Consider the following 26,755-nt stretch of genomic DNA (forward strand, 5'->3'; position numbering starts at 1 on the left):
TGTACATTTTGTCCCAGAATTCTGGTCCTTAACAGTAGCAGCAACAGAAAATTATTTGCTGGGGTGACTGTTTTTTTTTTCTTTTCTTTCAGTATTTTGAGTGAAAGAGGAATTCCAGACGAACTGCACAGATCGAATGAATAAGCAAAGGTGAGCTGGCGGAGGGGGCGGGAGGGAAAGGAAGGGGAAATGTAAAAAAAGAAAAGAAAAGAGGATTTAATAATCTTATAATGAAGTAGGTCGCAGAGCAGCTCCCGCCCGTCTTGAATCTCCTGGGGCTCTCCGGACGAGTCTCAAAAGTTTCGCGGTTACCAGAGAGAACTTGGGTGTCCGTGTTAGTCGCTTCTTCAGTTTGTCTGTCCGTCGGGGAGACTCTCGGTCCCTGTAAAAAAATAAAATCCTATAAGGAAAGGAAGAAAAAAGAAAAGGCTGTTGAAATGTCTGTTAACGGAGCCCTATGAATGTACTTCATATAATTACGCTGAGATATGATAATTGATTATGGAGAAACTGTACAATGAAGGGTCTGAATCTGAGTGATTCTTAAGTGCCGCTGGAGAAGCGAACTTCCTGGAATTCCTTGAGATGGGGTCCCGGGCGCTCTCCGAGCTTGGACGCTTTCTTGCAGATATTTCGTTACCTGACTAGGTAACGTCATCAGTGCTAGAAGGGAGTGGGGTTTGCGTAGTGAGGACGACTGTGAGGTCCTTGGTGCTTTCTGAGTTTGGATGTTTTCTGGCAGGCGTTTCATCACCCAACTAGGTAATGTCATCAGTACTAGAAGGGAATGGGTCTTGTGGGGAGACCCACACGAGGAGGAGGAGGAGAAGGAGGAGTACTGGGGGGAGGGGTGTCCTTGGCACTCTGAGATTAGTCGTTTTCTGGCAGACATTTCATGACCCAACTAGGTAACATCATCAGTGTTACAAGGCAGTTACCTAATTAGGTTTACGAATGTTGGCAAGAAAACCACCAATCTCAGGGAGCACCAAAGGAACCCCCCCCCAAACTCAACTACTGCAAAGCCCCCCCATCTTTGAGGACTACCTGTACTTTGAGAGCCAGCAGGCCAGGAAGATAAACACACATCAAAGTCAGCGACACCATCAGTAATTCACAAAGTTTGCCTCCTAATTTACCTGGGTCACAAGGGAAACTGACATTGGCCTGGCTTTTAGCGTCTAGCCTCCAAACTCAAGTCGACCAAAGTTTCCTGGGACGAATCCCCCAGTGTCCCCAGTGGAAAGGCCCAATTAGCCGTCGGAAGAAAACAATGGCTAAAAAAAGCATGCAATAATTAGAAAAGGCTTTTCCTCATGCTCCAATTTCCTTGCTGGATTGGGCAAAAGGGTGTTTCTGAAACTGGAGCCGCCGAGTGTCAAAACTGGCCCCTTAGGAGAATTGAATTCTGCTGAGGCTGCTATAATTGGCCTCAAGTCAAGCAAAGCAGGACCAGCTCTTCTTCTACGGAATCAGCTAAAGCAGATAAAACTCTTAATAATAATAATAAAAATGGAAAAAGAATAAAAGACTGGAAGGCAAAGGAAACTGCTCTGGAAGATCTGATCCGACCAAAATCCTTCTGATGTGCAGGACCATAAATAAATGACATCTCCAATTTTATTTTTTTTACTGCCCGAATCGAGTATTTTAACACAACAGGATATATAACAAGAGTTGGAAGGGACCTCGGAGGTCTTCTAGCCCAACCCCCTTCCTGTAGTTTGAAGATTGGTTCTTCTACGCTAATTCTTTCTTGGGTGGTCTCCTTTCTGATTTTTTTTTTCTCTTTTGGTTCCCCCCAGCAGCTTTCCTCCACCATTTCATTTATGGTGACTAACTTTCATTTATGTTTTGTTGTTAAGTATCCATTTTTGGCACTTGTACAGAACAGAATAACCGAGTTGGAAGGGACCTTGGAGGTCTTCTAATCCAACCCCCCTGACTTAGGCAGGAAACCCTACATCACTTCAGACAAATGGTTGTCCAGTCTCTTAGAAACCTCCGGTGTTGGAGCACCTACATCTTCTGGTGGCCAGCTGTTCCACTGGTTCTCGCTGTCAGGAAATTTCTCCTTAGTTCTAAGTTGCTTCTCTCCTTGATTAGTTTCCACCCATTGCTTCTTGTCCTGCCTTCTGGTGCTCTGGAGAATAACTTTGACTCTTTGTGGCTGCCCCTTAAGACATTGGAAGACTGACATTAAATCACCCCTAGTCCTTCTTTTCTTTAAACTAGACATACCGAGACATTTAAAGGCTTAAGGTTGAGAGACAGCATAGGATGTAGAATAACAGCGATGCTAGACTGTTCTGGGAGATCTGATCTGGCAAAATCCTTCCAATGTGCAGGACCAAACATGGCACATCCCATTTTTACTGCTGCCCAAGTCGAATATTTAACACAAGCGTTGTAAGGACCCCTCGGAGGTCTTGTAGACCAACCCTCTGCTCAAACGACCCGTCTGGCTCAGCAACAGAAACTCGGGAGCTCAATTGCCGTCGTTACGTTGAGGAATACCTCGACTTACGACTGAGGATTTACAGAGGGAGAACCCGAATGTAGACAGAAACACACATCATCTGGCTACAAGCCACTTCTCAAGAGACGCTGTCACGGCAAGAAACCGGCTTCCCACAAGTTCAAAAGATAGAAAATGCCGCGTGCAACTGAGTTTGTGTAAACAAGGCAATCCTCTCGCTCCGAAGCACGCAAGGGGTCAGCCAGTGTGTGTTTCTCCCCCCCCCCACTCCTTTTCTGTTATATAAGGAGCAGCCCTCTTGTGTTTTTCGGAGAAGACCCATTCCTGACTCAGGTCCAAGGGTGTGTGTGTGATAGGGAACCCCCACCCCACCCCAAACAAACAGCCAATGCATCCAGGCCGTTTGTGTTGATTGGACTTGCGTGTAAGCATCCTGAATTTTGAAAGGGTTTTTTTTTCCCCCCAGAGGGCACAGCCTGGTTATGCAACCCCGCATTGCCTTGTTACGGGCACAGGAACGATCGCAAATGGCATACGCAGACGATTTTGGGGGGAGGGGGGGAAACTGGGTGGTGGAGGATGGGCTCAAAACAGACCAAAAAAAAAAAAGGAAATAAACAGAGATTGAAGGCAACATCAATGCTCCGAAGCCGGCCCGAGAGGAAGGAAAGCATTCCTCCGGAGGCTTTGATGCCCTCATAAACAAGTCTGGCGATGCCCGAGCATCTTACATAATCCATAATCATCTCTGTGCCTGAGAAGCAGATGTCTACGGAAAGGATAAAAAAAAAAAAAAAGATGTGGACAGGTGCTCTTCAAAAGGTACAGTCATGTCCCGGGGGATGCAAAACTTCACTCTTGGTCCTGGGATTAATCCAAAGCATGTGGCTTTTTTAAAATAAATAAAAAACGAACGGGAATGGAATTATCGCTTGTATTCGAATTACGGAGAGGTCAGGCGAGGCTTCTTCCGTCACGTGGCAAATATTTTTTTTTTTTTATTGTATTTGTTTGGACCCTGCCTTTATTATTTCTACAAAGGGCTCGAGGCGCCAAAACACATCCAACACACCTTCCTCGCTTTATGAGGCCGTGGGAAGGCCACACTTGGAATATTGCAGTTAAGTTTTGGTTGCCACGATATTAAAAAAAGATGTGGAGACTCTGGAAAGAGTGCAGAGAAGAGCAACCAAGAGGATTAGGGGGGCTGGAGGCTAAAACATGAATAGTTTTGGGGTATGTCTAATTTAATGAAACCATACGGAACAAAGAATGGCGGCTTTTGAACTCTGGTGCCGGAGAAGATGCCTGCGAGGCTAAACTCCAGTGATTCACTTAACAACTGAGGCAAGAGAGATAATAATAGTTTAAAAAAATGGGGTAGAACTCAATTAACTGTTCTGCTTAGCAATGGTAATTTGGGGTTCAACTGGGGTCATAAGTGGAGGAATACCTATACTCCTTTGATATTTGGATACCAAACTTGGTGAATGTGATTTATTGTTTTTAATGACTGATCAAACAGCAGGTATCCATGTTAAATTAATTACCTACAACTGAAAACAACACGATCAATACTAGCAAAACACTTCATCCCGGCTTCATTTCAGAGCAACTACCCGCTAAGGGGCTTCGGGTGCTAACATTTTAATCCAAAGTGCGTTCTCAACTGATGTATAATCAATGCATCAACATACTTTCTGGGATGGGTTCTTGAGGGCAAGATGCTCACCCAAAATAAACTGGGAAGCGAAACAGAGAATTTCTTTCGTGCCATTTTTCTGAAGAGGACTGGATGGGATTTCCCTTCTAACTCCAAAGGGGAGGGTGGTCATACATCCCAGGTAACCCACCTTGTGTGGGTACCGGGTACCAATCGGGCAATTTAATTGTTTCATTGAACCCAAGGGGCTTCCAATTCAAGGAAACTACAAAGACTTCCTCCCAATGGGCATCTGTTTCCCTAACCCTTTTTAATCTTAAAAGACTCATATTGGCATTTCATAATATTAACCAATTTATTTTTTATCCTGTCTTTTTATTTTATTTTACTGCTTTCTCCTATTTTCTCCACAACTACCATTCTGTGAGGTGAGTAGGGCTGAGAGATTGACTGGCCCAAAGTCACCCAGCTGGCTTTCATGCTTAAGGCAGGACTAGAACTCATCATCTCCTGGTGATTGGTCCTAAGTCACCCAGTCACTTTCATTCCTAAGGCAGGACTAGAACTCATCATCTCCTGGCGATTGGCTCAAAGCCACCCAGCTGGTTTTCATGCTTAAGGCAGGACTAGAATTCACCATCTCCTGGTGATTGGTCTTAAGTCACCCAGTTGCTTTTCAAGTTTCAAGTTCATTAGAATTTGTATGCCTCCCACTCCCATAGGGACTCTGGGCGGCTCACAACAGACAAAAAACATTTAATTTTAAAAAATAGAGATAAAAATAAAAATACAGTATTAAAATTCATATCACCCATTCCATCTAAACGGGGCTGGATATCAATCAACAGCCCCAGGCCTGCCGGAACAGCCAGGTCTTGACGGCTTTACGGAAGGTAAGGGTCCGGATCTCTGCAGGTAGGTCGTTCCATAGGGCCGGCGCAGCAACAGAGAAGGCCCCCGGGGAGTCGCCAGCCGGCATTGTCCTGCTGACGGCACCCGGAGGAGGCCCAACCTATGCGATCTTGTTGGTCGTTGGGAGGTAAGTGGCAGGAGGCGGTCTCTCAGGTAGCCAAGTCCTAAACCATGAAAGGCTTTAAAAGTAACGACTAGCACCTTGAAGCGCATCTGGAGACCAATAGGAAGCCAGTGCAGCTCGCGGAAGATAGGTGTAATATGGGTGTATCTAGATACACCCCATATCACTCACGCGGCTGCGTTCTGGACCAACTGTAGTCTTCGAACAGTCTTCAGGGGCAGCCCCATGTAGCTTTTATTCCTAAGGTGGGACTAGAACTCACTGTCACCAGGTGATTGGCCCAAACCCCCGCAGCTGGCTTTCATGCTTAAGGCAGGATTAGAACTCACTGGTGATTGGCCCAAAATCACCCAGCCAGCTTTCATTCCTAAGGCAGGACTAGAACTCACCATCTCCTGGGGATTGGCTCAAAGTCACCCAGCTGCTTTCGTGCCTAAGGCAAGGCTAGAATTCAGTCCCCTGGTTTCTAGGCTGGCATCTTCACCACTACTACTGAACTGATTCTATTTTCAAATTTCTGCCAAGCAAAACTGACAAGTTTTCAGAATTTGGACACTTCGTTCCAGTACAGAGGTAGACAGCTTAGGCCAGGGGTGTCGAAACTTGGGAACTGTAAGTCTTGTGGACTTCAACTCCCAGAATTCCCCAGCCAGGTGGCTGGGGAATTCTGGAAGTTGAAGTCCACAAGTCTTACAGTTCCCAAGTTTCGACACCCCTGGCCTAGAGGATAATATAGTATCCCTCTCCTCCTCTATGGAGATTCTCCATTCTCCAGTTCAGTGGTCTTCCAACCTTGGCAACTTTAAGACCTGGGGACTTCAACTCCCAGAGTTCCTCAGCCAGCAAAACTGGCTGAGGAAATCTGGGAGTTGAAGTCCACAAGTCTTAAAATTGCCAAGGTTGGAAGACCACTTGGTCCAGGTCACAGTTGTCCCAAAAGGTGCTTTTTTTTCCCCAAGAGGAAACTGGACTTAACTGTTTTTTTTTCTTTGAAGAAGTTTCGCTTCTCATTTAAGAAGTTGCAGCTCGGAGCTGAAGAATCTTCTCGGATGAGGAGCGAAACGTCTTCAAAGAGAAACCAAAAAGCCCAGTTGCCTCTTTGGGGTGGGTGGGATGCACCCCGCCTTGTTTTAGTGAATAAAATCCTTCAGACTGCTCTGTAGAAGAGCATCTCTTCTTCCTGTTTGGAGTCAAGAAGCAAAACGGGCTTTTTAAAGCCACTCAAAGCAGCGGGGAAGGCCCGGGGGAGGGGGGGGGAAGAACTCTCCAAACTCTTGTTCCTAAACACCTAATTTGCAAGCGTGGACGCCCCTCGAAAACAGAAGAATTCCCCTTAGCTGCCCCCCCAGGCTCAATTCAGTGAGGCAGAAACACAGGGGTTTGGGTGACAGCAGCCTGGCAATTATTTAAAATTGCAGGCAGTGGTTAGAGGTTTCTCTGGTTGGCTTCTGGGGGGGTGGGGGGAGAGGAGGAGGAGAGAGAGAAAAGAGAGAGAGAGAGTGAGTGCAGGATCTCCAGGGAGTAACTGTTATGCTACTTCAGAGCCTGCGTAAGCCGGAACTATTGTTCGTGACACGGTGGCGGTGTTTGGAAAAGCATCTTGCTATGTCTGGAATGTCTCTGGAGAGCTGAGCCTTTGCGTGTCTCTCTGCCTGGCCTCGCTTGGAGCCCAAAGGAAAAAAAAAACAGACCCCTCCTGCTGGAATTAACTTGTGAGCAGTGGGTGAGGTCAACAGCCACAGCCGGCCACTCACGACTCTTGCTGGCCGGCCATGCTCTCTCAACCTCAGTGAGGCCCTGGACTACAACTCCCTAAAACATATGAAGAACGGTTGCAGGAACTGGGCATGTCCAGTTTAATGAAAAGAAGGACCAGGGGAGACAGGATAGCAGTCTTCCAATATCTCAGGGGCTGCCACAAAGAAGAGGGAGTCAAGTTATTCTCCAAGGCACCTGAGGGTAGAACAGGAAGCAATGGGTGGAAACTAATCAAAGAGAGAAGCAACCTAGAGTCGAGGAGAAATTTCCTGACAGTTAGAACAATTAATCAGTTGCCTCCAGAAGTTGTGAATGCCCCAACACTGGAAGTCTTTAAAAAGATGTTGGACAACCATTTGTCTGAAACGGTATAAGGTTTCCTGCCTAGGCAGGGGGTTGGACTGGAAGACCTCCAAGGTCCCTTCCAACTCTGTTATTCTATTCCCAGAATCCTCCCGGCCAGTGTCTCAAATGTGCTAAGGTTGCGCAACACCAGTCTGGAGAAACTGCAGGCAGTCCTCGTTCTATAACCATTTGTTTAGTGAGTGAAGTGGCAACGGCACTGGGAAAAGTGACATTCACTTAATAACGGCAGCCCAAAGGGTAAAATTGGGCCTGACTCATTTAACAACCTCTTTGCTTAACAGCAAACATTCTGGTCGTCATAACAAGGAGAGTCTCCTTTCCACATGCAACTTAAAAGAGCCAGCTCACCCTGCATTTAAAAAGTAAGGGAAAGTTCCAGAAAGTTCTTTATAGCAATAGCAATAGCAGTTAGACTTATATACCGCTTCATAGGGCTTTCAGCCCTCTCTAAGCGGTTTACAGAGTCAGCATATTGCCCCCAACAACAATCCGGGTCCTCATTTTACCCACCTCGGAAGGATGGAAGGCTGAGTCAACCTTTGAGCCGGTGAGATTTGAACCGCCGAACTGCAGCTTAGCAGTCAGCACTCTAACCACTGCGCCACCTGGGCTCTTTACCTGGACTTAAATTCATAGTGGTAGACTCAAGTCTTCTATCCTTCCAGGGTTGGTTAAAGGAGGATCCGGGTTCTTGGGGGCAAGGTGCAAATCATGCTCTATATTATAAACAGCCCACAGAGTGCTCCAAAGCAGCGGTCTCCCCAAAATTTTGAGCACCGGGGACTGGAGAGGGGTTTGTCCGTGAACCAATGGGGCCTGGCTTCATGCGTGTGCCTGAAAACTGGCAAAAAACAGGCATGCGTGTACTGGCCTGCTGGTCCTCAGATTTCTGGTGCTCCGCTGCGGGCGAAGTCCAGCTGGCCGGCCTGTACTGGAAACCCGAAGACCATCTGGCTGGTGCATGAATGCACACCGGACAGCTGGTCTTTGGTGCTCTGGGGCATGCATGCGTGTTCCGATTTGGGCACTGGGTGCCCTAAAAGTTTGCCATCCCCGCCCTACCCTGAGCCAAGGTGGCGCAGTGGTTAAATGCAGCACTGCAGGCTACTGCTAGATCAGCAGTTCAGCGGTTCAAATCTCACCGGCTCAGGGTTGACTCAGCCTTCCATCCTTCCGAGGTGGGTAAAATGAGGACCCGGATTGTTGTTGGGGGCGATATGCTGACTCTCTGTAAACCGCTTAGAGAGGGCTGAAAGCCCTATGAAGCGATACATAAGTCTAACTGCTATTGCTATTGCTGTTGCTACCCACAAGTGTGTAAATATCCATTCCTGACCACACCATTTGAACAGGCAGAGAAAGAGAAGGAAGGGACGAAGCTTACCCTGTTTTCAGAGCCCACCGAGACTTTGACCTGAGTTTAAGCAGCACAAGTAACCTGGTCCATTCTGGATTCAAGCTCAAAGGCATCGGGTCGATCCTGTGGGTTAGCAGCCAACATGTCTTTCAGGAGCTGCTTGATCCCTTCAGACATGGAAGTCCTGCGTTTCTGAGGAATGTGCAGCTCCATCTTTGGGTTCTCTAGCAGAGCCTCCCCGACGGGTACGATCTCGCCCCCCTGCTTGACGTACGTCCCCAAGAGTTCCTTCTTGGTCTCGGCGTCGATGAAGGTGATCCGCTCGATCATGGCCCAGATAATGATGCCCAGCGCAAAGATGTCCGCCTTGGCCGTGTAGTGTCCCTCCCACACTTCGGGGGCCATGTAGAAATCCGAACCGCAAGCCGAGGACAACCAGTACTTGTTCACATTCACATTTTTGTCATCGTCGTCGCCGCCGCCGCCACCCTTGCCTCGGGCGGTCAATCCCGCGCACACTTTGCTCAGCCCAAAGTCGGCGACTTTGAGAACCGGAGCTCCCGACTGCTCGGTGATCAGGATATTGTCCGGCTTCAGGTCTCGGTGCACGATGTGGTTTTTGTGCAGGAACGCAATGGCGCTGGTCAGCTGGAGCATGAAACTCTTGTTGGTGGCCGGGTCGGGCCTGCGGGAAAGAATGTACTGGTTCAGGTCTCCCCCTTCGCAGTACTCCATGACGAACCACAGGTAACAGGGCTCTTCGGCGTAACCCAGAATCCTCTCGCCTGGTGGAGGGAGAAAAGAGAAGAATAATTACTGCCTTGAGCAAAACGGAATCAGTTAGAACCAAAATCAGTTAGAATCAAAATCTGAATCAGTTAGAACGGATTGAAACCATTCATTGAAACCATTCATGTGGGATTCGCACAGGTTAAGACCCCAGAAGAGTCTTCAACTTGTGACCAGAACTGAGCCCATGATTTATGTTGCTAAGTGAATTTAGCAATAGCACTTAAGACTTATATACCGCTTCACAATGCTTTACAACCCTCTCTAAGCGGTTTTAGAGAGTCAGTCTGTTGCCCCCAACAATCTGGGTCCTCTTTTTACCCACTTCAGAAGGATGGGAGGCTGAGTCAGCTTTCAGCCTGTTGGGTTCGAACTCATGTCAGTGGGCAGTTAGCCTGCAATGCTACATTCTCAAAAGAAGGAAGGAAGGAAGGAGGGAAGGGAAGGAAGGACAATATCAATAGCACTTAGATTTAGATTTTTAGCACTTAGATTTCTGTAAGCCGCCCGGAGTCCGTCGGGATTGGGCGGCATATAAATTTTAATAATAAATAAATTTATATACTGCTTCACACAGCTTTACAGCCCTCTCTAAGCGATTAACTGACTCAGCATCTTACACCCAACAATTTAGGTCAGTGTTTCTCAACCTTGGCGACTTTAAGCCCTGTGGACTTCAACTCCCAGAATTCCCCAGCCAGCTGTGCTGGCTGGGGGATTCTGGGAGTTGACGTCTACAGGGCTTAAAGTCGCCAAGGTTGAGAAACACTGATCTAGGTCCTTATTTTACTGACCTAAGTCAACCTTGAGCCGGTGGGACTTGAACTGCCAAACTGATAGCAGTCAGCAGAAGTAGCCTGCAGTACTGCACTCTAACCATTGTGTAACCATGGCTCAAAATGAATTTGCTCTATTTAGGTCATTTCTTGCCACAGTTATTGGCACCTGCATCTAACAACCGTATTACTAACTTAACAACGGCAGTGAATCCCTGCGGTTGTTAAGTTAGTGATACGGTTGTTAAACGAATCGGGTTTCCACATTGATTTAGCTTGTCGGAAGTTTGCAAATGGGGATCGCATGACTCTGGGACACGACAACGGTCATAAACACGAAAAACAAGGTTACTAATTTATCAACTGCAGTGATTCACTTAACGACTGTGGCAAGGAAGGTCGTAAAACGGGGCAAAAAAACCCTTAAAAATGTCTCACTTAACAACAGGGATTGTGGGCTCAATTGTAGTCGTAAGTCGAAGGCTACCTGTGTCTAGATTTTGTTTTTATCATTTTGGCCATAAAGGATGGTGAGAAGTGCTGTTTATTTGCATAAACAATGTCTGTCACCATGACGATTACTATGGCAATTGAAGGTCCTATCAAAATTTGGACGGGCTTCCTCCTGAACAAAGAAAACATGTTGTAAAAGAAAAACATCATCATAATGGGTGTGAACTACAAGCCTGGAGGATCAAAGGGCTTAATCTCACATAAAGGAGATTGTTCTCATCCTATTTCTCCCCCTCCCCTCTAAATCTCTGCTGGGAAACGAACATGGAGAGGAAAGGCAGGGCCAAACTCTAAAAACTCTACGGTGGCTGCATTCAAAACAGAGAGATCTTCGGCAGTCAGGGGTTACAAGATACATTCATCTTCAAGATTAAATTATCTATCTGTCTATATCTATCTATCTATCTATCTGTCTGTCTGTCTGTCTATCTATCTACCTATATTTATCCATCATCTATCTATCTATCCATTCAAACATCCATCCATCCTCTGTCATATCTATCTGTCTGTCCGTCCATCCTCTATCTCATATCTATCTCTCTATCAATCTTCTCTCTCTCTCTCCATCCATCTCCTATCAAATATCTATCTATCTATCTATCTATCTATCTATCTATCTATCTATCTATCTATCTATCTATCTATCTATCTATCTATCTCTTATCTATCCATCATCTATCTATCTATCCATCCAAATATCCATCCATCCTCTAAGTCATATCTATCTGTCTGTCCGTCCATCTTCTATCTCATATCTATCTCTCTATCTTCTCTCTCTTTCTCTCTCCATCCATCCTCTATCAAATATCTATCTATCTATCTATCATCTATCTATCTATCTATCATCTATCTATCTATCTATCTATCTATCTATCTATCTATCTATCTATCTATCTATCTATCTATCTATCTATCTATCTATCTATCATCTATCTATCCATCCAAACATACATCCATCCTCTAAGTCATACCTGTCTTTCTGTCCATCCATCTTCTATCTCATATCTATCTCTCTATCAATTTTCTCTCTCTCCATCCATCCATCCTCTATCAAATATCTATCTATCTATCTATCAATCAATCAATCTATCTATCTTCTCTCTCTCTCTCTTCATCTATCCATCCACCCATCCACTATCTCTCTCTCTCTCTCCATCCATCTATCTAAATGGTTTTGTGTGCGTGTGTATGTTCCAGCATAACTCTGGAATGCCTTGAGCAATTCCAACCAAACTTGGTACACAGATGACTTACTCTCTGGAACAAGTACTGGGGGCGGGGGGGAAGACATCCCTAAAACCCCTCGGGGTGTATGTTCTGTTAAGGTAAAGCCTGTTGTGCCTTAAAATGGCTTCTACTGTACTGTCGTAAAATGGCTTCTACTGTGCAGCGCAGTGGAGCTGCCATGGTAACGGCTTCACAGTACTCCACAAGGGGGCTCCCTCTGGTAAGGGGTGAAAATCCAGTATTAGAAATTATGTTTGGTCCGGACATTTTCCCCTATAAATAAATACCCTGGCAACACCCGGTTATTGGCTAAGAAATAAAGCTTGTTCTTCAGTAATAATTCTGCTTTTTCATTTATTAGGAAGATGCGGAAGAATGCTTCAAGTTTGCTTTGTCTCTCAGACCACGAAAAAGGAAATATTGTACAAGTAATAGCAATAGCACTTAGACTTATATACCGCTTTACAGTGCTTTACAGCCCTCCCTAAGCGGTTACAGTCAGCATATTGCCTGACTTACGACCAGTTGAACTCAAAATTTATGTTGCTAAGTGACACACCTGTTGTGAGGCTTGCCCCATTTTACGATCTTTCTTGCCACAGTTGTTAAGTGAATCACCGCTGTTATTAAGTTAGCAATCTGGTTGTTAAGCGAATCGGTCTTCCCCATTGACTTTGCTTGTCAGAAGGTCGCAAAAGGGGACCGACCACATGACCCAGGGAGACTGCGACCGTCATAAATATGAGTCAGTTGCCCAGCACCTGAATTTTGACCACTTGCCCACGGGGGATGCTGCAACAGTCATAAGTGTGGGAAACGGTCATAAGTCACTTTTCTCGTCCCGTTATAACTTTGAACGGTCACTAAATGAACTGTTGTATGTCGAAGACTACCCATATTCGGAAAAAATTCCCACAAGGATCCATCTCTTCCAAAGACTACAGATAGTTCTCGACTTACAACAAAACATTTAATGATCCTTCAAAGTTACAACGGCACTGAAAAAAGTGACTTACAGCTGCTTTTCACGCTTAACGACTGTTGCAGCATCGTCACATGATCAAAATTCAGAGGCTTGGCTATCACATTTCTGACAGTTGGAGCATCCCAGGATCATACGATCATCTTTAGCAACTTTCTGACCAGCAAAGTCAACGGGGAAGCCAGATTCACTTAACCACCATGTTACTGACTTAACGACTGCAGTGATTCACTTAACAACTGTGGCAAAAAAGGCCGTAGAATGGGGCAAAACTCAATGAACAACTTTCTCACTTAGCAACATAAATGTTGGGCTCAATTGTGCTCGTACGTTGAGGAATACCTGTATAGAAAAAGAGAGCAAACCCTACTCCCTTCTAGCACTGATGATGGTACTTAGTCTGGTAATGAAATGTCTGTAAGAAAACAACCGAGCTCAGAGAGCACCAAGGACTCCACAGTCTTCCCCCTCCTCCCCACAAACCCCACTCCCTCACTTGAAATCCCTTAACAATTGTTTTTGCTTAGCAACAGAAATTTGGGGGGGGGGGGGTTTCATTGTGGTCGTAAGTCAAGGACTGCTTGCTGTTCACCCCATCCTGACTTTTCAAAGAAAAAAGGAGCTATGCCAACATTTATCCCAGCTTCAGAAAGGTCCTTCAAAGACAGATCCAGACCAGATGGTACTTTGGCATACATATATATATATGGAATTCAGACTGCAGGTGATTTATAAGAGATGAAGTTAGGAGGCAGGTGTTTTATTGCTTTTAGCCACTTAACTATTTCTTTCTATGATTCAATACCAACAGGTTGTGCAGGTTCGAAGTTAGAGACTTTGGGCAAATATGACAGATGTTTAACTGCCACTACCATATGGGCCCTGATGTATAGAAATAACCAGAAGAGAATAATGTTGATTTCTGACCCACTAAAATCTTACTCAGGATTAGGATGGAATTTATGGTACAAAGGACTAGAGGAAATCTGCAAAGAATAAGAAAGCATTAAGATTAAGACATTAGAAAACAATCATAAAACCACATAAGTAATAAGGGGGGGGGGAATGTAAGAGATTGTATATAAAATAGTACGGGATAATAGTTATAAGAGGAATATATGTACGTGGAATGATATAAGATGTATTGTATAGAAATAAGTACATTGAAAGAGTAATATGTGTAGAAGACATATAAGTATAAATTGCCATATGAGTAATGTAAAATGTGTAAAAACATAGATATAAAGGTATACATGTACAGATAAAAAGAGTATAATGGAGGCTTACTGATGTGGGAATGTTGCAAAGATGATATTTGTGTTTTAAAAAATGGGGGGGAAAACCTGTTTAATAAAAACATTTCTTTTAAAAGGAAAAATAAAATAAAAATCTTATAGGTTGCCTTGACTTAGAAACCGTTCGTTTGAAGCTACGACAGCACCGAGAAAGGGATTTAATGACCATTTTTCGCATTTATGACCGTTAGAGCATCCCCAGGGTCAAATGGTGAAAATTCAGATGCAGAACCAGAAGTCCCTTTTTTTCAGCGCCAAGTAATTTAGAATGGTTACTAAACAAATGATTAGTGAACAGTTCACTTAGTGACCCTTCGAAGTTACCACGGCACTGAAAAGGGTGACTTATGATTGTTTTTCACACAGCCTTTGTAGCAACCCCGTGGTCACGTGACCAAAATTCAGGTGCTTGGCAATCGCTCCATACTTACGAATGCCAGGGTCATGTGATCACTTTTTGGGACTTTCCGACAAGCAAAGTCAATGGGGAAGCCGGATTCCCTCAACAACAGTGTGGCCAACTTATCAAGGGTAACTGATACACCTACCAACTGTGGCAAGGAAGGTTGTAAAACAGGACAAAACCCACTTAACAAATGTCTCCCCTTAGCAGAAATTTGGGACTCAAATTCTTTTCGTTGAGGACTACCTGTACAGGTAAGAAAACTCGAGGTTCGAGGTTCACTTTATTTATATGCCGCCCTCTTCCCAGAGGGACTCAGGGCGGCGCACAAACCCAAGGAGGGGGGAGGGAAAAACACAAAAACTACAAAAAGTACAGGGCATTTAAAACAACCAACAGCCACACGATTCGAGAGGGGAAGGGAACTCATCGACCCCAGGCCTGCCGACACAGCCAGGTTTTAACGGCTTTTCGGAAGGCCTGGAGAGAGGTGAGGGTCCGAATCACGGGGAGCTCGTTCCACTCATAACCATAAGCAGAAGAAATTAAAAAAACGTTTAAACAGGGGTTCCCCCCCCCACACACACTTGGGGTCCTTGAAATGTGGTACATCCCCCAGAATCTGTACCTAGCAGGGGAAATTGATACACACAATGAAAACGCTGGCAGTTGTAGCCCAACACAACTAGATGGAGGGCTAATTTATACACTACAATATCCATCCATCCTGCCAACTAAAGTCAAGGCTTATGGTTTTCCCAGTTGCAATGGATGGCTGTGAAAGTTGGACCATAAGAAAGGTTGAGTGCCAAAGAATGGAGGCCTTTGGACTCTGGTGCTGGCGAAGACTCCTGCATTGAGTCCCTTGGACTGCAAGGCCATCCAACGGGTCGGTCCTAGAGATCATCAACCCTGACTGCTCTTTAGAAGGCCAGATCCTGAAGAGGAAACTCAAAAGACTTGGGCCACCTAATGAGAAGGAAGAAGGACTCCCTGGAGAAGAGCCTCATGCTGGGAACGATGGAGGGCAGAAGAAGAAGGGGACTGTTGTCCCCGTCTCGAATGGTATGACTGTTGTATGTTTTTAAATTATGCATTGTTATGCTTTGTTTTTTAAATTTTTGTCTGTATTCCCCTTCCCTGATTGAGTTGTGAGCCGCCCTGAGTCCCCTTTGGGGGAAAAGAGCAGCATATAAATGTAATAAACTGAACTGAACTGAACTGGGATGGCAGAGAATGAGGTGGCTGGATGGAGTCACCGAAGCAGCCAGGACAGGAAGGCTTGGAGGAACGTTGTCCATGGGGTCGCAATGGATCGGACACAACTTTGCAACTAACAACATCCATCCAATATAAACATACACCCAAAAAGTTGGTTTTTATGTAGTAAGGTTCCAATGGGGTATCTGGGTAAATTGTTACGTAAAAAAAACACCTTTCTGGAATCCAACGGGAATCCTTCCAAGAAAATGTGCTTAGAAGTACAGATTTTATTTATGCCACAGGTTTCCTTTTAATCCGCAGCTTGTTCTCACCTTAGAAATGTTTGACACTCGCTTTGTCTGTCCCTCTTTTGCTGGTCACTGGATTGAACAAGACATGACTTACTTGATTTGCCTATTGTTAGCAGGTGGATTAACGGATGGAGCTGTTTGAAGAGCTCAGGGAATTGTTTACACTTGTCATTGTGGTGAGAAGTCACTTTCTGGGGAGGGGAGGGGAGTTCTTTTTATGCATTATTTTTCTTGCGGTTTTTTTCCCCTCTTCTGCTTTATGTAATCTTTCACTGTTCCATTCCACAAAAATTGTTTGTAAAAAACGTTCCGACAGAATCCATCGGTTGGTTTGACAACAAAGGGATCGGCGTCCCGCTTCTCTAGATCAGATGGAGCGTGTAGTATTAATTCCACTCGGTGACCGCTTATTCTGTGTTGACCCCTTCGTGTTATGCCCAAGAGATTACAGCCAGCAATTAGCCACATGACAGATGATATAACTAGAAGCACACAAAGACTGCTGATGCCCGGCAAATGAATGAGGCACAATGCTTGCTCGGTGCCCATCTGCCCACTCTGGCACATCCCCTCGCTGAACCACATCTGCAGCAGGCAGGCTGGCCGACACGTGAAAGGGTCTGGCTTATTTGAGAAGAAGCTAGTCCTGCTCAAAATAAAAAACAAAACACGCACCATACATGCGTGACCCCCCCAGCCCATGCCTGGTTATGCGGTGACCAGGCACGATGTTCGGTCATGTGGTTTTGTCTCCACTCTCCCCTCCACCATCCTGTTTTCAATTAAACGGTAAAGTTCACTTGAGTTTATAGGATATCTCCTTAAAACCAGATTTACATTAAATATAAAGAAATGACATTTACCGGCAGCCACCACAGTCTGCTGAAGAACTGGCTTCTGCAGAGGTGTCCAAATTTGGGAACTTTAAGACTTGTGGACTTCAACTCCCAGAATTCCCCAGCCAGGGCTGGGGAATTCTGGGAGTTGAAGTCCACAAGTCTTAAAGTTCCCAAGTTTGGATATCCCTGGGCTACTGGAAGCCCAAGCTAGCATTGGGCTTTCCTTGTTATTCTGGCAAATTCGTAATTTAAGAAGGAACACCACCCAAGTTTCAGATAAAACCACAAAGGCTTCGAATAATGAAAAAGGGGGGGGGGGGGGCACCTTCATCTAAACAGGCAGTCCTTGACTTACGACCACAATTCAGCCCCAAAATTTCTCTTGCCAAGCAAGGCGGTTGTTAAATGAGCTTGGCCTGTATTTTTTCTTGCCACGGTTGTTAAGTGAATCACTGCAGTTGTTAATAACACGGCTGTAAAGTGAGTGTGACTTCCCCCCTCGACTTTGTCGGGCTCCAAAAGACCCCCCGGGGACACTGCAACCGTCATAAATACAAGTCGGTTCCCAAGCGCCTGTGGGGATGTTGCAATGGTCCCAAGTATAAAAAAGTCACTTAAAAAAAAAAAGTGCCATTGTCTCTTTCAACGGTCACTAAACAGACTGTTACAAATCAAGGACTGTGAGTACAGTAGAGAGGAAAAGCATCATCTTCTACTTGGTGGCCACCAATGGCTCCTTAAAGAGTTTACCCCACACCTTGTATATCTGCTAAAAAAGACACCGAAGACCACAGGCTGAAAAACATCAAATCCACCACATCTTCCAGGGAGCTTCACATAAGAACAGCAGCTCCTATAGCAATAGTGTAGAATCTCCTATTTAAATCCAGCTTTTTGCTCCCTCTCTCTGTTAAATATTCATATTTTAATGGGGAACACAGTAGAAGCTCTTGCAAAAGAACTGTAGAGCAGTGTTTCTCAACCTTGGCAACTTGAAGATGTCCGGACTTCAACTCCCAGAATTCCCCAGCCAGCATTCGCTGGCTGGGGAATTCTGGGAGTTGAAGTCCGGACATCTTCAAGTTGCCAAGGTTGAGAAACACTGCTGTAGAGGATAGCATCTCTACACAAAGCCAGAAGATCTGGATACAATAATTCGGTCAATTGGACATTATTCCTACATAGAGAACTCTTATTCTCATTTTTTCCCCCCTGTGGGCACTCCGGCACACATTAAAAATGATATTCCGTTGACTGCTCTCAAAAGGATAAACATACGTCACACAGATATAGATATGCTATATACACATATACGTACTACACCCTAACGTATAAATGTTAAATCACCATCCACCTACGTGGGCTTGCTTTACTGCAGGGGTCTTACGAACTTGGCAACTAAGTCCCAGAATTCCCCAGCCAGTTATGCAAGGGAGTCAAAGTTCACAGGTCTTATAGCAATAGCAATAGCAGTAGACTTATATACCGCTTCATAGGCCTTTCAGGCCTCTCTAAGCGGTTTACAGAGAGTCAGCATATTGCCCCCAACAATCTGGGTCCTCATTTTACCCACCTCGGAAGGATGGAAGGCTGAGTCAACCCTGAGCCGGTGAGATTTGAACCGCTGACCTGCTGATCTAGCAGTAGCCTGCAGTGCTGCATTTAACCACTGCGCCACCTTGGCTCTTGGTCTTAAAAGTTGCCAAGTTTGGAGGGCCCTGCTTTCCTTAGTTAAGAGACCCTTCTTTGCGAGCAACGCTAAACGGTGCCTGTGAAAAGTTCCCCTGGCTTGAAAAAGCTCAAAACAAGAGAGCAGGGGATTCAGAGTGACTGCACCACGACTTGGAGGGTTTGAATGTATGAATTCCCAGCATTTTTAAGGGGGGGGGGTGTTTAGAAAAGGCTCTCGAGTCAATTACCTTCTCTCTCTCTCTCTCATATTCCAGAAAGCATAAGGCAAAACAAGGGTACCAAAAGAGGAGAATATTTGTAAGGGTTGAAAAGAGGGAAGTTTGTGGTGGTCTCTGTGCTGGGTTGATTTCTTGCAGATGTTTCATTATCCCAACTAAGTAACATCATCAATGCCACCACTGGTTCCCTCAGAATAATGCTTACGTAGGACAGATAACGTTACCTAGTTTGGTAATAAAACGCCTGCAAGAAGGCAACCAAGATCAGAGAGCACCAAGGACCCCCCCACAAAACCATGGATTTAAAGTTACAGGAAGGCTGGTTCCAAATGAAGGCTTGGAATTAGGCTACACGGAGCATTTTAAGGAGCAGGATTCCACTTGCCTCCGTTTGTGTCTACAGCTTTCGGTGGGAAATTGAGTTTTTTGAGACGGAAAGCAGTCACTCAACCATTGCAAATGGCCTATTTTGCCCAGGAATCAACAGCGTTGTAATCAAGGACGAGGCTATCTTTAGGCAACTCAAAAATGGGACAAACCCACAGAGAGGTGGTTAAGTCCCTCTAGCCTACATTATTAGATTGCTAACGCTGGGAAAAATGGAAGGAAAATGAAGAGGGTCACCAGCAGCAAAGGTGGGTGATCTTGGTTAAAATAGTGATTGGTGCGTGTTCAGTAGACCTAAAAAATCAAGGGCAAACCTTTCACAGAGAAACTATGTGAAAATTGGAAGTCAGAAATGACTTGATGACATAATTAATAAACTTTATGAGGTCCTTGGTGTTTTCTGGGCTTGGTTGAGTTCTTCCAGGCATTTCGTTACCAAACTACGTAACGCTGTCAACGTTACATAAACATTATACTGAGTGAATCAATGATGGGACTCGACAGTTTTATATTTCTTTATCCAGATTCTTCTTCTTCAGCTATTGCCTAGGGGCAATTCTCTTCGCTTCTGACTCAATTTTAAAAATTGCATTTCGAGGGCCGATCAATTCTGAGCCAACAAAAGAACCAATGTTGCATATACTAAAGATCAGGGGTCTCCGAACTTAGGAACTTTAAGACTTGTGGGCTTCCAACTCCCAGAATTCCCCCGGCCAGCCATGCTGGCTGGGGGAATTCTGGGAGTTGAAGTCTACAAGTCTTAAAGTTTCTAAGTTTGGACACACCTACTCAAGATGCTACTGTAAAGAGGGTCCTATGTCAGTGATGGCTAACCTTTTTGTGCACGTGGCTGCAACATCACACCCACAACCCATAATGCAATGCGCATGCAACACCCACTCTACTCCGGGCGACTCATTTTGGTCCTAGTAGGCCTCCTTGCAGCCTCCTAGGAGCAAAAATGGACTGGGGTCTGTATGTCCCCCCCCAAAACGTCTGCAAGAAAACCACCAAGTTCAGAGAGCACCAAGGACCCCAAAGTCCTCCTCCCCTTTTTTCTTTCCTCCATTCCACTCCACTCCCTTCTAGCACTGATGGTGTTACCTAGTTGGGTCCCGAAACGTCTGCAAGAAAACCACCTAGCTCAGAGTGCATCAAGGACCCCATAAACCTCCTTCGCCCTTCCACCCGTTAACGTTCCCTAGCTGGGTCCTGAGATGTCTCTAAGATTTCCCACCCCCCAGCTCAGAGAACACATGGGACACCCATTCACTCAAGTTCAACTGCTCCTCTCCACAAACATTCCCCCCCCCCATCCTCTTCCTTTTTATCACCCTGCCCTCAGCAGTATGCAATTCTCCTCCTCTTCCCAAGCCCCTCTTCCCTTCTAGCACAAATCATGTTACCAAGCTTGGTCCTGAGACGTCTGCAAGAAAACCACCATGTTCACACAGCATCAAGGACCCCACAATCCCTCTCATCTTCCTCCCCTCTGCAAACCTTACTCCCTTCCAGCACTGATGATGTTCCCTAGCTGGGACCAGAGATGTCTGCAAGACACACACACACACCAACACACACAGAGCTCAGAGACCAACAAGGACACAATGTGGTCTTCTTCCTTCCCCCACTCCCTTCCAGCACTGATGCTGTTCCTTAGTTGGGTTATGAAACATTTGCAAGGAAACAAGCAAACTCCTTCCCACACCTCTCTCCCTTCCAGCACTGATGACATTCCCTAGCTGGGTCCTGAGATGTCTGCAAGACACCCACCCTACACACACACACACACAGCTCAGAGACCACCAAGAACCTAAAGTTGTCTTCCTTCTTACCTCACACCATGCTCCCATCTAACACTGATGATGTTCCCTAGCTGGGTCATGAAACGTCTACAAGGAAACCCCCATGTTCAGAGAGCACCAAGGACCCCACAATCCCCCCTCCTCTCCCCCTCTGCAAACCTTACTCCCTTCTAACACTGATGATGTTCCCTAGCTGGGTCCTGAGACACCCACCGCCACCACAAAGCACCTAGTTGTCTTCCTTCTTCCCCCACACCATACTCCCTTCTAACACTGATGATGTTCCCTAGTTGGGTCCTGAGACGTCTTCAAGACCTCCCCCCTCAGCCCAAACCTGTCCTTTCCCCCCCCCCCACACCCCTTCTCCCTTCCAGCACTGATGACAATCCCTAGCTGGATCCTGAGATGCTTGCAAGACCCCCACCCCGCAGCTCAGAGACCACCAAGGACCCAAAGAGATCCTCCCCCCACTCCCTTCTAACACTGATGACGCTCCTTAGCTGGGTCCCGAGACCCCCGCCCCAGACCACAAAGCACCCAAAGTTGTCTTCCTTCTCCCCCCACACCATACTCCCTTCTAACACTGATGATGTCCCTTAGTTGGGTCCTGAGAAGTCCCCAAGACCTCCCCCCACCAGCCCCAAACCTGTCCTCCTTCTTTCCCCACACATCCCTCTCCCTTCCAGCACTGATGACATTCCCTAGCTGGGTCCTGAGATGCTTGCAACCCCCACCCCCCCAGCTCAGAGACCACCAAGGACCCAAAGAGATCCTCCCTCTCACTCCCTTCTAACACTGATGATGTTCCCTAGTTGGGTCCTGAGATGCATGCAAGATACCCCCCCCACACACAGCTCAGAGACCACCAAGGACCCAAAGAGATCCTCCCTCTCACTCCCTTCTAACACTGATGATGTTCCCTAGTTGGGTCCTGAGATGCTTGCAAGACCTCCACTCCCCCAGCTCAGAGACCACCAAGGACCCAAAGAGATCCTCCCTCTCACTCCCTTCTAACACTGATGATGTTCCCTAGCTGGGTCCTGAGATGCTTGCAAGATACCCCCCCCCCCTCACACACACACACACACACACCCAGCTCAGAGACCATCAAGGATCCAAAGTTGTCTTCCTTCTTCTCCCATACCATACTTCCTTCTAACACTGATGATGTTCCCTAGTTGGGTCCTGAGATGCATGCAAGATACCCCCCCCCCTCACACACACACACACACCCAGCTCAGAGACCATCAAGGATCCAAAGTTGTCTTCCTTCTTCTCCCATACCATACTTCCTTCTAACACTGATGATGTTCCCTAGTTGGGTCCTGAGATGCTTGCAAGACACACACCCCCCCAGCTCAGAGACCACCAAGGACCCAAAGAGATCCTCCCTCTCCCTTCTAACACTGCCTTCTAACACTGATGATGTTCCCTAGTTGGGTCCTGAGATGCATGCAAGATACCCCCCCCCCTTTCTCTCTCTCTCTCTCTCACACACACACAACCAGCTCAAAGACCACCAAGGATCCAAAGTTGTCTTCCTTCTTCTCCCATACCATACTTCCTTCTAACACTGATGATGTTCCCTAGTTGGGTCCTGAGATGCTTGCAAGACCCCCACCCCCCAGCTCAGAGACCACCAAGGACCCAAAGAGATCCTCCCTCTCACTCCCTTCTAACACTGATGATGTTCCCTAGTTGGGTCCTGAGACGCATGCAAGACACCCCCCCCTCACACTCACACACACACACACACACACACACACACACACACACAAAACCAGCTCAAAGACCACCAAGGATCCAAAGTTGTCTTCCTTTTTCTCCCATACCATACTTCCCTCTAACACTGATGATGTTCCCTAGCTGGGTCCTGAGATGCTTGCAAGACCTCCATCCCCTCAGCTCAGAGACCACCAAGGACCCAGAGATCCTCCCTCTCACTCCCTTCTAACACTGATGATGTTCCCTAGTTGGGTCCTGAGATGCTTGCAAGACTTCCATCCCCTCAGCTCAGAGACCACCAAGGACCCAAAGAGATCCTCCCTCTCACTCCCTTCTAACACTGATGATGTTCCCTAGTTGGGTCCTGAGATGCTTGCAAGACCTCCACCCCCCTCCCCCAGCTCAGAGACCACCAAGGACCCAAAGAGGTGCTCCCCTCCTTTAACACTGATGACGTTCCCTAGCTGGGTCCTGAGACGTCTCCAAAGCCACCCATCCACCCCCGCCGCCCACCCACCTCAAAAGGCCATACCTCAGACCCCCCCCTCCCCAAACATCCCCCCTTCACCCTCCCCATCCCCGCCTCCCAGAGCGCAGCACCCTCCCTTCCCCGCCCCCCGGGTCGTGCGAACCGCCCGACACGCGTCCTCCCCCGGGACCCCGTTCAGACGACCCCTCCCGTCCCCCCCCCCCTTTCTCCTCACCCTTGAGGGAGGTCTCGACCAGGCGGAGGTACAGCGCGCTCTGCTTGTTGCCGTGGCTCATGCGCTGCCCGAGCCCGTCGCGCTGCAGGACGCACTCCTCGAAGCGCACCACGTTGGGGTGGTGGCGGCGGAGGCTGGTTAGGGCCCAGAACTCGGCCAGGGCCAGCTCCACGTTCTCGGGAGCGTCGCAACGCAGCCGCTTGACGGCCAGGCGGGCGCCGCTGCGGCCCGACACCGCTTCGTAGACCACGCCGTAGGCCCCGCGCCCGATTTCCGACACCAGGCGGTAGCGAGGAGGGGAAGCCAAGGCGGCTTTGGCCGGTGGAGAGGCCCGGCTCGGGCGACCCACCGGCCGGCCTTCCATGGCGGCCGAGGCGCCCCTCAGAAACGGCAGAGGAGGAGGAGGAGGCGGCGGCGGCGGGAGCCGCTCGCGCTCGGCGCGCCTCAGGCGCCGCTCGGGCAACCTTTCTGTCCCTCGGCGGCCGCCGTCGCCGCCCGTTTCCATAACAACGCCGCGGCGGGGCCTACCCGCCGCAGTCGCCGCCGCCTTTTTGGCCGTCGTGGTCGGAGTCGTCGCGGGCGGGGATCGCCCCTCTTCATGCCGCCCGCCCCGCCGGACCGGGGCTCGACGGAGGCTCACGTTCGCTGCTTTTCCGGCTCGCTTCCTCGCCCGTCCGCCCGTCTGGCTGGCTGGCTGGCTGGCTGCGGCTGGTCGGCCGGAGCGGCTGAGGCGAGATTTGAAACGAGAGGAAAGGAAGGGTCGGAGGATAGAAAAAGCGCGCCTTGTCTGCCCCTTTAAAATGCGCCCAGCCAATAGCGGCGCTGCCCGCCCACCGTGGTGGGAGCGGGATCGGGTTGAACTATTGTTCCGAAACGAAAGGGGTGTGTGAAGAAATCATGAAATCCTCCACTCCGCTGATTTAAGGAATCTCGCCTCTTCCGGAGTGTGCTCCGTATCTCTTCTTTTCCTTTCTAAAAATAAAACACGCACCCCGAAGGTCTCCGTGCGTCGGGCCCTAAATTCGCAGCTGTGGTTAATGACAACCTCCCCTTTCGTTAGAATGGTCTGCTCCCTTCCCTTTCGCGGCAAATATTTCATTCATAGCGTCTGGAAGGCGGGACGGTCCATTCCATCTCAGGGAGGGGGGGGGAAACGAGAGCGAATTCTGGTCTCTTTTGCCTCTTTTTAGTTTAGGGCATTCCTTAATCTTCATCCACAGTAGATCAATCTCCGTCCAGGAGATCCAGATGTGGGGTTGCGGTCGGATTAATGGAACCCCCCTTCCCGTATTTGAGGTCTGTAGTGACTGCTCCCCTCGCCTGCTTTGGAGATGCCGGCGCCCGCGCTCGCATGAATGGAGGTTAGAGATGCTTGGCGACTCTGAAAAGGATAGAGACGCGGAGCTGCCGCTGCCGCTGCCCACCTCGGGGCGAAAGCAAGGGGGGGAGGCGTTGCATAAGCGCCTTATGTAAGCGTCCCCGGAGAAGGAAAGGGGGGCCCGGGCAGGCACCTGCTAAGCCGCACGAACAGCCTGGCTGGGTGGAGGAGAGGAGATCCGGCTGGCGGTCCAAGAGACGCATCAACTCCCCTCCCCCCAAAGAGAATAACAGAATTGGAAGGGACCTTGGAGGTCTTCTAGTCCAGCCCCCTGCTGAAGCAGGAGGAGAACCTGGCTGGCTGGAGCAGAAGAGATCCGCCTGGCGGTCCAAGAAACGCATCAGCTGCCCCCCCCCCAAATAACAGAATAATAAGAGTTGGAAGGGACCTTGGAGGTCTTCTAGTCCAGCCCCCTGCTGAAGCAGGAGAACCTAGCTGGATGGAGGAGGGGAGATCCGCCTGGCGGTTCCTAGAGACGCACCAACTCCCTGGAATTCCTAGAGACGCATCAACTCCCCCAATAACAGAATAATAAGTGTTGGAAGGGACCTTGGAGGTCTTCTAGTCCAGCCCCCTGCTGAAGCAGGAGAACCTGGCTGGATGGAGGAGAGGAGATCCGCCCGGCGGTTCCTAGAGACGCACCAACTCCCTGGAATTCCTAGAGGCGCCTCAGCTCCCCCAATAACAGAATAATAAGAGTTGGAAGGGACCTTGGAGGTCTTCTAGTCCACCCTCCCCCCCCCGTGCCCAAGAGGGAGACCCTACACCACTTCTGACGAATGGCAGTCCAATCTCTTCTTGAAAGTCTCAAGTGATGAAGCCCCCACAACTTCGGAAGACAACTTCTGTCCCATTGTTTGATTGCTCTCACTGTCAGAAACTTCCTCCGTATTTCTAGGTTGAATTTCTCCTTGTTCAGTTTCCACCCATTGCTTCTTGTCCTGCCCTCAGGTGCCTTGGTTGTTAATTAACACAGTTAAGTGAGCTTTGCCCCATTTTACAATGTTTCTTGCCAAACAGAATATTATCAGATATGGGAAAAATGGTATAGGTGGATGGAGGAAAGAAACAAGGATCAATGAAAGGAGTTAATAAAGCCCCCAAATAGAAGTTAAGGAGAATTAACATTAAATTTTTTAAATTTAAATTTTTTATTTTTTATTTTTATTTTGTTTGTTTTGTTCTGTGTAAGCCGCCCGGAGTCCTCCAGGATTGGGCAGCCTATAAATCTAATAAATTAAATTAAATTAAATTAAATATATGCATTCAAGAGAGTTTAAATTTATTAGAGGTAATCACCCAATATATCAGATAGATGAGTAAAAATAGGAGGGTTAAAAATGGTGAAGCTCAAATGAAATATATTCGAAGGGGAAATAACACAAGGAGAATTGTACCGATTTGAAATTGCTATTCGAAGGAACAGGAAGTTCCTGTTTATACTGTATTGTGTAAATGTAGTGTACGTCTAATTTCTCTGTGTGTGTGTGTGTATTTTGTATGTTTGTAAATAAAAAAAAGAATAATAAGAAAAGATTGTTTCTTGCCACTGTTGTTAAGTGAATCACTGCCATTGTCAAGTTAATGACATGGTTGTTAAGTGAATCCAGCTTCCCCAATGACTTTAAGGTCGCAAAGAGAGAACACAGGACACTGCAACTGTCACAAATACACACCAATTGTCAAAAGTGTCCAGATTTTGATCACGGGACTCTGGGATATAAATATGAACCAGTGGTCAAGCATTTAAATTTTGAGGACGTGACCCTGGGAATGCTGCAACAGTCGTAAGTCTGGAACACTCGTAAGTCACAGTTTTCAGTGCCGTTGTAAGTTCAGTCACTAAACA

General features: G+C 47.3%; 1 protein-coding gene across 2 annotated transcripts; it reads right to left on the reverse strand.

The window, feature by feature from the left end:
• On the reverse strand, positions 1-24,296 carry LOC106548325 (serine/threonine-protein kinase 35). 2 transcript variants are annotated; one of them, XM_087720636.1, is made up of 3 exons: positions 23,529-24,296; positions 8,687-9,444; positions 1-382 (listed from the first exon to the last, which is right to left on the reverse strand). In XM_087720636.1, the coding sequence occupies exons 1-2, from the start codon at positions 24,031-24,033 to the stop codon at positions 8,723-8,725; spliced, it is 1,227 nt and encodes a 408-aa protein (XP_087576762.1). In that variant the 5' UTR covers positions 24,034-24,296; the 3' UTR covers positions 1-382; positions 8,687-8,722. The 2 variants fall into 2 exon arrangements, with proteins under 2 accessions (XP_087576762.1, XP_087576761.1); XM_087720635.1 differs by having other exon boundaries at positions 1-400; positions 23,529-24,295.
• Positions 24,297-26,755: the final 2,459 nt, after the last annotated feature.

This window comes from Thamnophis sirtalis, unplaced genomic scaffold (assembly GCF_051295495.1).
Source record: "Thamnophis sirtalis isolate CommonGarterSnake01/CBP01778 unplaced genomic scaffold, rThaSir2_p1.2 scaffold_7, whole genome shotgun sequence".
NCBI classification, from domain to species: domain Eukaryota; kingdom Metazoa; phylum Chordata; class Lepidosauria; order Squamata; family Natricidae; genus Thamnophis; species Thamnophis sirtalis.